The 13,873-nt window shown below is 35.3% G+C and overlaps 1 protein-coding gene and 1 long non-coding RNA gene across 2 annotated transcripts in view; one reads left to right on the top strand and one right to left on the bottom strand.

Annotated features, from left to right (window-relative positions):
* The window catches only part of LOC113107459 (calsenilin-like), a 47,962-nt gene that overhangs the window by 17,776 nt on the left and 16,313 nt on the right, over nucleotides 1-13,873 (top strand). Inside the window, exon 2 of the mRNA XM_026269991.1 lies at nucleotides 1,140-1,314. Within this exon, the coding sequence (XP_026125776.1) occupies nucleotides 1,140-1,314 (175 nt within the window). The remainder of the gene's footprint in view (nucleotides 1-1,139; nucleotides 1,315-13,873) is intronic.
* On the bottom strand, nucleotides 10,102-11,892 carry LOC113107460 (uncharacterized). Its single transcript, XR_003292664.1, has 4 exons — nucleotides 11,542-11,892; nucleotides 10,946-11,023; nucleotides 10,258-10,365; nucleotides 10,102-10,164 (listed from the first exon to the last, which is right to left on the bottom strand). It is a non-coding gene; the product is annotated as an uncharacterized LOC113107460 (long non-coding RNA).

Raw genomic sequence — 13,873 nt, 5'->3', positions numbered from 1 at the left:
GATAAAGTTTCATCGTTGTTAGAGAAAACATTTAAATCAACACACCATTTTATTCCAGTTTGAAATGTTACAGTCATATAACAGTCTCAGATGTTAAAACTCCCTATATCTCATTTTTAATTTATAATAAGAACTCCTAGTTCTTATGATGTGACAATAACGGGATTCTAAGAAAGAGTGTATAATCTCTAATGACAGATCATTTGATGACATAATTTCTGATTATGTCATAATCTGCCAGTGCTCTGTTATGATGTCAGTGTGTCTGATGGAAGGGCACATTATATTTTTCATATGGTTTTAATATTTTGGTGGCAAGCTAAGGTTTAGATTCAGAGGTTAATAGGAAATCTTTCTATGTTTTCCATATGCGCAACACGCCACATGATAATTTATCATTTTGTGTGACGTATTGTGCTTTTTTCCCGAAATAAACAACCCGAGGACTATAAAAGCTAATTTTAGATGCATAGACTGATGTAAACATAATTTATTCACATCTCCTTTGCAACAGCATGGCAGCCTCCTGAAAATAAATATATATTGCGTTTAAGGTTTAAAATACATAAAAATGTGTTACTTCAACATTGCACTGTTATCACTGACTCACAAACTTTCCAAAACTGTATGACTTTTTTCTTCTGCCGAACATAAAAGAAGATATTTAAATTAATGTCTCACTGTTTTTAACCATTTAAGTCAGTAATAACCAAAACTGTTTGGATACCAACATTCTTAAGAATATCATGTTTTATGTTCAGCAGAAGAAAGAAACTTTCTTCATCTTCATGCATACTGAATATTTGCATTTGCATATTTGCATCTGTTAAGCAATCTATTCCTCACAAAGTTGTATAAAATCTTGCCTACTCCTCAATGCTATTATTTTGATGCCTCATAAGCACTGTTTTTTGTTTTGTTTTTTCTTTAGAAAATGAAAATCTATAGGAACTTCTGTTTATTTGTTTTGTTGTTTGAGGGATGTCATGTACAGAATCTGTCCTCTGAACAGAGCAAAACCATCGGTTTACATGTCATATTCACAACCCTTGATTTAACACAAGCACACATCTAGCAGGATTGTATTAGCTGAGTGAGAAGAAAACAGCTCTTTGTCCTTGTCTGTTTCTCTCTCCCAGGAGGATGGCAAGGTGGTGGATGGCAGTCTGCTGGGCGATGCCAATGGGTTGGAGCCTGGCACAGACCGACAGAAGGAGAGTGGCAAATGGCAGAGGCCTCGATTCACACGGAAAGCCCTCATGAGGTGCTGCCTGGTCAAATGGATCATCGCCAGCACCGGACCCAAGGAGCAAGGTAAGACGGAGAAGTGGTGGAAAGGGCACAGGAGAAAATGAGGTTTTAGTAAAACCTGCTGATGAGGAATTTCTGCATATCTGACGGTCCAGTTCCCTCAGAGCATAATGAAGATTGTCTGTAATGGACTCTCCTGTTCATCTTGGCGTTTGACAGTTGGAATTGTTATTATGGTGTCCTTTTTATGCGATTTCTGTTCTCGTGATTAGTTTATATGTGGTTTATATTCTGGCGGATGCTGAAATGGCTTGAAAGTGGCTGTTTGAAATGAGTCTTGGCTTGAGATGCAGTTAATGGAGAAACATACATTAAATTGCATTTGCAGTTTCACTCCTCTGGCTGTGCAAAAACATTTTTTCAGGTTTCTTCTGTAACTTGTGCTTGCTATTAAATCCTTGATAATTACATCCCAGCTAAAATATTATAAGTAAAGTTGGCATGCAAAAGTGCAACAATGTTTATGCAAACAACTAATTTCGAAATCTTAACCGACCAGTTGGTAAATAGCAGGACAAAGCATCTGGTAGCATTACTTCACTTGCAAAGAACCAGAAATTTAATCCAATTTGAAAGAGAAATGTACATGGCTAAGATATAAGTCTGTCAACTGAGAAAAGTGGAATGAAAGAAACTGAAAGTCTTTTTACAACTCTTTCACTAAAAGTCAAATGATAGCTTTCAGTGATGAAGAAACCAGAATGTCTCTATTATTCATTAGAAATCGCCCCCTCCAGTGAGCTAATAACTCGAGGACTGCTGCAACTGTGAACTCAAGAACCATATCAATCTGATTTGTGAACAAATAATTCAGGGCTGTATTTCTCAAAAGCTTTGTGAGCCAAAAAATATCACAGAAACCAATGTCACCACTGGTCTCTGAGGTCTATTGATGCTTACAATGCTTTTGGGAAACGCTGCCCAGACTAGTTTGTGTTACCCGAATCAAACGAAAGATTTGACTCAAAAGAAAGATTCGTTCATGAATCAATACTTGTCTCATGAACTCTTATGAACATGCTGAGGAGAGCTGGGTCTGATGTTAAGAAATTTTTTTTTTTAAATTGTTTTTTTATAAAGTCTGTTCTTCACAAGACTTGTGAGTCACATTAACCACTTTAATGAAACTTCTGTCTGATGTGGTTTTTGTATTTGGTTCCCAACAGAGAATATATGCAAAAACATGCAATATACTGTACATGACATCCTCTAACTTCTAAATCACAGCATATCCATCAGTAAATGCGCTCCTGAGCAGCTTGTAACAACAGATGCTGGGTCTTGACCTCCAGAGGGTGACATCGATCAATCAGAGCTCAGCAGAAGTTTCTGTTGATCGTGGCACAGGGAACAGATTCAGGTTAATTTGGTTTTGATCGATCTGTGTTGCCACTCTGTTCACGTAAACTAGCCCTCTGTGAGTCATTAATAAGATTGTGTCAAAATATAGGGTAAAGTCAAACTTCTAGAAGGTACTGCTTGTCCAAACTTTGTTTTGATTTACACTGTCAGCATTGAGTGCAGAACAGTAGTCTATAGTTTCTACAGTAATACTTCCAGTTCAGGTTAGGATGTGCTACATTTCATGATGGCTACATTAATCTAGAGCTGATTTTTATGGCAGTAGGGTTTGTATTTATACAGTTTATATATGTTGTATATTTAAATATTATTTATAACTGTGATCTGTTTAATGTGAACATATAATGTCTAATATAAAATGACTTTAATGCACCTATTTTTTGTTGAGTGCATTTTTAATTTCTGCATTAACATTTATTTGGATGTTTTTCAGGCTCCAAGTGAAAAATGTCCTGAATGAAATAAGAAAAAAGAACTCTAGTCTGGCGTAATCATAAATGTTTATTTCTTAACATACATATTGACATTGTATGTTAATAAACATTCGAAAAACTTTCTGCAAAAATAGAAATGTATAATATATAATGCTGTCAAAATTGTAAAAAAAAAAATCTCATGTATTCAAGGTGTAAGTAAAATATGTTATTAATTTCTACCAATGAGTCATCAAATCATGATATAAATGCAAGGGTGCCTTTTATGTATCTTTTATTTTTTTATAATTCCACACTAAAGGCAAAATGAATGCTCAGCTGGTGCCGTCTAGTGGTTATGTGGGGAAACAAATTGATCTACAGTAATGCATTTGGTCATGTGAAACAAATGCATTTAGTCATGTTGCATGCACTATATTAGAAAACACAATGCTTTTATGAATGTTTATACATTTTTAATGAATTGCTTTTCAACAAAGTAGCTGTGGTGTCTACATAATAAGCATCTGTCATTATGCTATATTGATTTCAGAGCTCTGAGAATTACCTATAAGAGTGTTGAAAGAGACAGTGAAACAGTTTGTGGCACCATTAAAAGAAAGTGGCACTCTAGGCAGGGTCAGGAAATCAGAGATTGGCTTGCAAATGGAGAAATTAGAGAGGGCTATAGAAAGAGTGAAAGAAGAGACGCAGGATAAAACGTGTCTCAGATCTAGGCTAGTGGCCCTATATATTTACAGGGACCCTAAAAGCTTTTTTGCTGCTTAACGAACGACTTAAAAATGTATGAATGTCTATTCATCAGATCATTAAACTGCAAAATATTAAAGAAAGATTCAAGTTTGTTAGGCTTTAAACCTATTTTAATTTATACAATTTAAGTGTTCAAATCATGTCTGTAGCCAGGGTTTGAAATTTAGTGAGGTCTGGGGTGGGTTAAAGGGACAGTTCACCCACAAATTCACCCTCATGTCATCTTAAATGGACATTATTTTCAGCATTATTACCCTTAATTCACATCCTGGTAAATGGTTCAGCACATTCATGACTGTCTGGAGTGCATTCTTCCTCACGCGTACGCTGATGCCGCTGTTTATTTACAACAGAGGGAGAGCGAAGATAACATTAGCATCAAGCTACATAACACATTTTCTTGTTAATGGCTGCACCTAAAAGGATGTTTACACAAGAAATGCTAAGCAGGTGCAGCGATTAGCCGATTATAAAATGATATAACTAGCATATGTTTCAGAAACTCGTTGGTGGTTTAAAGTGAGTTTTGAGTAAAAATGTATATTAATCTCATTAAGTGTGTTATGTAGCTTAATGCTAATGTTATTCTTCCCTCTCCCTCCATTGTAAATAAACCGAAACAGATTTTGGAGAAATTTAGCATTACATCACTTGCTCACCAATAGATCCTCTGCAGCTGAATGGGTGCCGTATGATTTTAGTCCATCACTTAACATCCTGTGAAGTGAAAAGCTGCATGTTTGTAAGAAACAGATCCATAACTTAGACGTCAATGGACTCTATCCATAATATTGCTTTCTCCAGTGAAAAAGTTGTCTCATCTGAATCAGGAGAGAAATATGCACAGATTAAGCACCGATTACAAGTGGAAACAGTCCAAAATTTGTTGGTGGATTCTTATGTGTGAGGAAAACAGGAGATGGATGTTTGTTGGCCAGAGGCGACAGTTTAAAATTAAAAAAGGCCTTAATGATGGATTTGTTTCTTACAAACACACAGCTTTTCACATCACAAAAATGGACTGGAGTGGTGTGTATTACTTGTGGATCATTGTGATGTTTTTTATCAGCTGTTTGGACTCTTATTCTGATGGCACCCATTCACTGGGATCCATTGGTGATGCAATGCTCAATTTCTCAAAATCTATTCCAATGATGAAACAAACTCATCTACATCTTGGATGGCCTAAGAGTGAGCAAATTTTCAGGAAATGCACATTCTTGGATGAACTATTCCTTTAATTAAGAGATTATTTGATGTCTTGTGACTGTACAGCATACTGTACGTGCATCCAGTGAAATTGGAGCATTCTACTTGTCATTCTCTTTTCCTCTCCCTCTCTCTCTCTCTCTCTCTCTCTTTCTCTCAGATCAGCGCTACTTCCTGTTCATAGCTTTAATTCCTAGGCAGTCAGGATATGTCCAGATATATACAGCAGAGCTCTGTCAGGACTTTGAGGACCTCACTGGCTGTTTGGTTTGGATTACTGTCCACGTCTGGATTGGGAGGTGTAATGTTATCCAGATAACAAATCAGCAGTGTGTTCTACATTGGGTCACATTGAGACTTTTCTGCACTGAGCAGCAAAACCCTCCAGCAGGCTGAGGACGTCGGTATGGTTTTGTTTCTTCTTTGAGAAAGATATTGATCAAGTCTAATTTGACAATCACAGCAGCATAATACCCCTCATCTGAATATTCATGAATATGAATTTTATTTTTACTGACTAAAACTTGTGATCTGGAAACTCTTTCCTAATTGCGGAGGAAGTCTGAGGACAAAGCAAGAGCCAGAGTTTTTCTTTTGAAGGGATGTTTTTAGAGATTGGTCTGTGTGCTGGTGAAATTTGAATGGACTTTTTCACAGTAGTTTGATATTGACTGTTCAGTCAGCAGTTAAAACATTCGAGAGACATAACTGAAGACATGGATGCAGTGAAGGACTGTAAGAATGAGTGTCAGAGGGAGCTGGCGAGTATGCTGAGCTGCTTTTTCGGCTTGGTCACCGGCTCTTTTGCCCAAGGTACTTACTTTGCTTTGCTACATTGCTCTGTCTCTCTCCATTCTTTTCAAATGATCGTACTCCTCATTCTCTAATACTGACTTTTATGAAGTCTCTGCACATGGGAAGTTTTGTAAATATTCAATTTCAAATAGTTGAGAACTGAGACAGTGCTGAATCTGTGTTTTTGTCATTTTTTTCCAATAACAAATGTTGGTTCCACTTTATTTTAACGTGTCCTTGTTACAGTGTAAATTATACATTTAAGAACTGAGCAATATTAATCAATTACATGTACTTACTATATGAGTAGTGTTAGGATTAGGGGTTTTGTTTAGGGTTACTTGTATGTAATTATGCAAAATGTATTATTATTATTGCTATTATAACAGTAAGCACATGTAACGTGTAACAAGGACACTTTAAAAGAAAGTGGAAGCCAAATGTCTAAACATAGTAGTTTGTGTGTGTAACAGGAGCGCTTTAACTTTCACCACGAACCGGGACGTTGTTCTGTGTCACTGCTGGTCAAATGACAGATGTCTTTTCCTTTGACACCACTCAAACTTACTCACCCTTGGCCTGTTCCTTTTTTTCTTCTGTAAAAAGATATATTAGGAAAAATGTTCACGTTGCTGTTTTCCAATGAAAAAAGATGGCGACCATGACTGTCAAGCTCCAAAATGCCATGCACATGTAAAATGGTTAAATGTTTAAAAACCCCTTTCAACTTTATCATTGATTTGTTTGTCCCTCTTTTGAATTCTCCACCAAACTCAAGTCAAGTCAAGTCACCTTTATTTATATAGCGCTTTAAACAAAATACATTGTGTCAAAGCAACTGAACAACATTCATTAGGAAAACAGTGTGTCAATAATGCAAAATGATAGTTAAAGACAGTTCATCTAGGCAGTTCATTTATTTGCAATCAAGTCAACGATCGCTGTAGATGAAGTGACCCCAACTAAGCAAGCCAGAGGCGACAGCGGCAAGGAACCGAAACTCCATCGGTGACAGAATGGAGAAAAAAACCTTGAGAGAAACCAGGCTCAGTTGGGGGTCAGTCCTTCTCTGACCGGACAAAACCAGTAGTTCAATTCCAGGCTGCAGCAAAGTCAGATTGTGCAGAAGAATCATCTGTTTCCTGTGGTCTTGTCCTGGTGGTCCTCTGAGACAAGGTCTTTACAGGGGATCTGTATCTGGGGCTCTAGTTGTCCTGGTCTCCGCTGTCTTTCTGGGCTGTAGAGGTCCTTCTGTGTGCACCTGTGTGCACCTATTGGTTTGTTAGCTAAACATGATTGTCTTAACGTTCTCCACTGTGTGTACTGATTTACACCACAGACACAGAGAGGCCGAGTCTATTTCAATTCCATTTGCACGTTCATATCGAGATGTGAACCCCAGGGTCAGGAGGGAATGAATCATTTGCAGGCCCTGACAGAGTCTAGCCATTTCTGCTCTGAGTTTGGGTTGAAAATCTACAGAAAACGGTGGGATGCTTTCAGACAAGGTGAAATGTGTGAAAATGGAACTGAATGCTTATAACCTTCATAAAATAGTGGATAAACACACATTTTTACAAATCTTCCACAATGGTGTCCTTGAGCTCCACATATGGTCTTGACCATGAAAAATCTCAGGAAAAACTTTACACTGTCAAATAGATTTGCAATATATCTGCAAATGTCTGTTTGAAATAGTCTCTTGACTGGTTGCAGGTTTTTTTTTTTTTTTATCTTGCAGTCTCAGCAGGAGCAGTTCAGGTTAAGCAACCGAATATGATCATAAGTCTTGCTAATTAAGCATGTATATGTCCCTCAAATAGTCAGATCGACTCAATCTGTTGTCTCATGTTTCAGTGGCCTTCAGCCAGGTCAAACAACCAGGACGCAATATGCAACTGTGATGCAAGTATCACAACAGTCATGCACTAGTGCCTCCCAGTGGACAGAGCAGTTCATTACACTACACACGACTGAAGCCAAGGCTTTCAATGTTTGGGGTCAGTGAGATTAGAGAAGATATTTTTTAAAAGTTATTTATGTATTTAGCAGTCATGCTTTAAACAAATCAGAAGTGACAGTAAAACAATTTCACGGAATTAGTGTTTTTGCTGTATTTTTTATTAAATAGAGACAGCCTTGGTGAACAACAACAACAAAAACATGGGTACTATTGAATTTTATATATTTAATTGATAATATTTAAAATATACAAGACTAGAAAATTATACATTTCATTTGTAATAAATAAATATAACTTGATTCCATGAAATGTTAAAATAATTACTCGGACAATAATTGTGTAGCAGTATCACTGTCCTAAATTGTACATACATACTGTACTTTGTACAGTACAGTAAACAGGGTCTAAAAAAAACAGCCTATGCACGTTTTTAAAGATCCTTTGGTCTGTTCTCAACGAAGGGGTTTTGCAGCACACCTGTTTTATTCATATGCTCATATTAATACTTCCACCTCAGTGAGGTGGTCACGGTGTGAGAGGAGAAAACTTTCAAACATAGGCCACAGGAGAGAGAGTGTGTGCTGTGTTTTAAGTGAAAGGTCATCGTAGCGCTAGATCTTTGAAGTGCATTTCTCTCTCACATGTATCTGTATCTGGATGTCTGACCCATAGTCACCAAACAGACTGCTCAATGTGCTTTTTGACACACACTCATACACACACAGAAGTTGTCATCTGCTTTCTTGGGGAAAAGGTGGTTCATGATCACTGTGGTTGACGTTTGTAAAGAATCTGGTGTGGTTTCTGTAGCAGTCTAAAATGGGGAGCGTGATGGCTACGCTCTCTTTAGAAGCGCGTCGGCGTTTCTCGAGACCCAGCTTCCTGGCTGATTGTCGTCACAGTACGGCTCGCTATCATCGCTCAGGTAACACGCATCAGAACAACACTCTGTCTGTCAGCTGGCTGTGTTTTGTCACTTTAATTTGGCATGCTCAGTTTGGCTTAAGGTGGATTTATTAAAGCATTACTTTTACAGTAAAATTAGAAAACAGTAAAAGTTTGTTTTCATCATCCATTCATTGTATGTTTATAATTTCAAGTTGATTATGTTAAATAGAACAATATTTTGGACGACATTTTTATTTTATTTTGTTTTGCATATCGTTTTTTGAGCTAAACATAATTGAGAGAATGAACTGAGAAAAATTAAGTAAACTATGAATTATGTAAAATATAGCAAAAATAATCAAATAAAAAAATAAAGCCAGCATAGATTTCTCAGGTTTTTGGAAAATGAATGTATGGTTTATAACTAGGCTGTCAATTTAATACTTTAATTTAGCATTTACTTGAATTATTTGCATAATACATAATGCATTAAATAATGCATCTAAAATTGTCAATAGTCAAACACTGTATGTCCATGTACACATTTTAGCAATAAAACTATCCATTCTGACTCTAAATTTTGATTTGATGAGCTAAATTCAAATAGCAGTAAAATGTTAAATTAATTTAAACACATGTGGGTAGACACATTATATATTGGATCCTATATGGCAGTTTATTCCTATATTTATTAATGATACATTTGTTGAAGATTGATAATCTTTTGTTGTATATTTTACAGAAGCAATGAGCCATATGAGTATGCAGTCCCAACTTAATATTAGCTGTCTTTAAGTACTATGTACTATATAAAATGAATTATTTGGTTCAAAGTGCTTTTTGCATTCATATTATATTGCAAATAATTTTGCTGCTGTTGAGGTGGCACACGGTTAAGGTTAGGGACAAGTTTGATGGTTTGGTTTGGTTTAAGGGTGGGTTTAATTATAGGGTCAGCAGTATGATATACAGATGTTACTACAGAAATTATGTACACATGTAATTACAGAAGAGTATTTTTTTAATATACAATGTAGTGTACAAACACAATAACTGCATTGTATTAAATAATTAAATGCAAGTACATAGTAGGTAAAGACGCTTTATATTAAGTTTGCCAGTCTGTGCATTACAGTGATTATACCATCACTCAAAAGTCTCATTAATGTCTGCAAATTGAGTCCTCGCTTGATCAAGAGTCTCATAGACTGACAGTCTCTCAGTAGCAGAGGGGATCAGGCTCTGGTAGACCGAGCTCATCCTGACATTGGTGTATTCTTGTTCTGCTGATGATGACTGGTGCTCATCCTAAACACAAGAGAACTGATCAATTTTACAGAATCTTACTCACATCAGTGTCTTTTGAAGATAAAGATGATGTATTTGCCTTTATGTTTTCTGGTCCGCTGCCTTGATTTAAAGCATCACCCACCTCCGGTGTGATTTTACCTATTCAAAAGAGCAGTTACTATTTTCTGTTTAAACAAGGAAATTAATAATTGTAATTATTATGTATTATTATTAGTATTAATTATATTTTACCTGTTTTACGGTTTTGCCTGTATCTCTTGGAGAATCCATGAAAGCAATGGAACAAAAACACCAACACAATAATAGCACAGATGCTATATAACATATAACTGATCCATTCTGAAAATAAAGGATAAGACTGATTAGCATTGCCGCTCGTGATTTTAACCTCATACCCCATAGTGTGGTCCAAAAAAAAGCCATTTATGTTTCTAAATAAACAGTTGGGATATTTATAAATAAATAAAAAATGTTAAAAAAATTGTAAAATGAACAAGAAGTACTTCTTATTCTGCCCTATTTCTAGGTCTTGTGACACTGATCATGTGACCAGATGCTTAGATTTTTTTATATTTCCATTGAAGCTGAAAATTCTCAAAGTATCAGGATTCACGCAAATTTGTGGAGATCACGCAGCTCTGATTTGTCAATAAACTTTGAATAAAGTTTAAGAAATTCAGAAATTCATTTCATAAATTTAGACTGTTTGCCGAAAACAGACAATAATTTAAATGTGTTAAATTACCAAAACATGCAAAATACAAGTGTTCTCTGACTTCTGTATGCCACTGTATGTTTTCACACAGCGCATTAACATCTCCACTGTATGCAAGTGTTATTTCTCAAGACTGTAGTACTGAAAATACTGCAGAATGACTATGAAGTATTTTGAGCTGAGAATGTGTAAATATAAACATACGTATTACAAAAAAAATGGGTGCAGATGAAGTTTGGTTCCATGAGAGGTAAAATGCTGGTGCATCTGTGGCCCCAACCACTTGTGGAAAGGCAGCAGATATGGAAAAAAAAGGATAAACAAAAATGAAACACAGAGCTTTTCAAGTAATAATAATGTTTTGAGAACAACAAATTGATTGCTAGAACTAAAAAGAAATAAATCACCCAAAAATGCATTATTTTTCATTATTCGTTAATCTTCATTTTGTTCCAAACCTTTAAGACTTTCTTGAGAAAAAAAAAGCCTTTCTTTTTTAATACGCAATAAAAATCACTTTAATTTGTAATTAAATGAGGGTGAGTTAAGAACAGAATTTACATTTTGGAATGTTCATTAAAGAGATATCCTTTGTGTTAAACGCTTTAGATATTTAGCAATTTTACGCACTTATACGGAAGTCTGCAATGCAAGTCTATCATCATATTCAAACCACTGATAAAGTGAGGCGTACATGTAGCATTTCATACTTTAGGACAACAGCTTCATTGGCAGATATTTAAATAAATAAAAACATCAGCCAATCAATCAATTACTGAGCAAGAATAATGGCTACTCACTTCTTACAGCAGGAAATCTGAGTAATGCTGACAAAGCTCCTTACTGCTATAAGAGCTTCAGGATGTATTTTCACTTTCGGGCAGAAAGAGACCCCGCCTCAAACATAAAGACCACTCCTTCTTACTGAGTTCAGACAAGAATCAAACCTACAGAGATTCAGTAGATACAAAGATAAATAGTTAGTTTTTTTTCAAAGACTAACTGTCATGACTACTTTTGAATCTCAGTAAGTCTCAGTAAGATAGAAATATGACAGTGTAAAGTTACTTCACCAATACTAATAGTACACAAGTCACTGTATTTTATTACCAACAAAAAACAACAAACATTGATCCTTGCCAAAAGGTTTGCGCAGTAATGTGTCTTGTCCAACAGAGGGCCTTGTAGGACATTTACAGTTATCTGAACTACAGTTGGCTTTTGTGGATACGAAATCAGGAAAACAAAGTGTTCAGTTATCTAAGATGTTGTTCATCTTTTTCTTGGGACCTAAAAGGAAATAAGATTAACACAAAATAACTTTATTTTCATTTTCTTTTTTTTTATATACGTATACGTACATAAATGAAACAGTTCCTTAAGAATGAAACTTAACTAGTCCTAATTGATAATTTAACCTATAAGTCTTCTAACTTTCTTTCTGCATTATGTCTGCTACTAACGAGATTGAAGTGCAGAGATTTGTAAATCATCATCTTCTTCTTTCCTTTGTGGGGTTCCTCAGGGGTCCATTCTGGGACTATGACTTTTTAACATGTACATGGTTCCACTTGGTAATATAATTAGGAAATATATATATATATATATATATATATATATATATATATATATATATATATATATATATATATATATATATATATATATATATATATATATAATATACATTTCATGCTGGTGATTAAGTTAAAACTATAAAGTTTGAAAAGTTTAACTGAAGTTTTGAAGTTTAAAGTTTAACTGTTAAATTTGAACTGTAAGTTCCATTAAAATCTAGACATTCCCTGCAGACTCTCGTGGATTGTTTTAAGTACATTAAATGCTGGACTAAATTTCCTTCAGCTAAACAATATGAAAAACTGAGGTGATTATTTTGGTCCCTCCAAAACCACTATAGCCTGTTACTTTGACATTCTTACTCCATATGTTGAGTCAAATGCAAAAAAAAATTGGTGTTATCTTTGTTAGCTCAGTTGTTTAAAATGGCTACTATCAATCTAGAATAATTTCTTTAGACTTAAATCCACACTTTCCTTTCAAGGAAAAAATTATTCATGCATTTATCACATCACGGTTGGACTAATGTAATTCTTTATATGCCTTGGAACTCTCCAATCTACACTAGAATACAGTATTTGCAGATGGTCCAAAATGCAGTGGCCAGACTGTTAACTGGTGCAAAAAAAATAAAAATAAATAATAATAATAATTAATCATATGACTCCAATTTTAGCTTTTCTTCATTGGCTTCCTGTCTCTTTTAGAATTCAGTTCAAAATTTTACTGATTGTTTTTAAAGCAAGGTATTGATATAGTATTTATACAGATATTCCCAGCACAAAAAAATGTATAGTACAAAGAAAAAAGTCTACAGATTCCATCTGTGCCTATTATTGATGGTTATTTGATGAGTAGGCTTACTCTCAGTTACGTTTAAACTTCACTGGAAAATAGATAAATCCTTGGCTAATCAGAACTAATTAGTCATCTCTGATCAATGGAATGCCATCCCGGATCCCCTAGCATTGTTTGTTTCTTTTGTTGTAAAAGTAATTTTGTCATTACATTCCAGGATGTTTTTATCATTAAAAAGTCAATCCATCACACCTCATTAAAAGAGAGGAAGAGACAGAGAGAGCACTTCTGTCGGGTTTGAGGACTCCAAGAGCAGGGCCGTGTTGGCCTCAAGAGTGCTTATGTATTAGATAGAGGACCGTCTGCCATGTATCAGGTTTCATTTCTGTTCGTGCAGAGTTACTGAACATGTTAGAGGGGAAGTACTGTGTTTGCATACATTGAGGGATCGTTTTGCTAGACTATTCCTCCATAGTATTACTATTTCAGTTTGCTGTAAATGAATATTGCAGCACTGATGGACACTTCCAAATTTTTTCTGTTTGTCATCGGGAGTGCATCAGATCAATATTCTGAAAAACACCCGGTTTTAACACATGAAATGAAAAGAGAAGGACGGATTTGTTAAAATTACATTTTAAAAGAAAATCTGTGCTCTTTTCCAAGAATCTATGCCAAGCTTTCAGATTGTACCATTGTTTTTCTGATGCCTGTGTTCAGGTTCAGTGAGTTATGTTAGTCCATAGTGTCTTGTCA

The sequence above is a fragment of the Carassius auratus genome, chromosome 8, assembly GCF_003368295.1.
Source record: "Carassius auratus strain Wakin chromosome 8, ASM336829v1, whole genome shotgun sequence".
Classification (NCBI taxonomy): Eukaryota; Metazoa; Chordata; class Actinopteri; order Cypriniformes; family Cyprinidae; genus Carassius; species Carassius auratus.
This window is presented reverse-complemented; position numbering and strand designations above follow the sequence as displayed.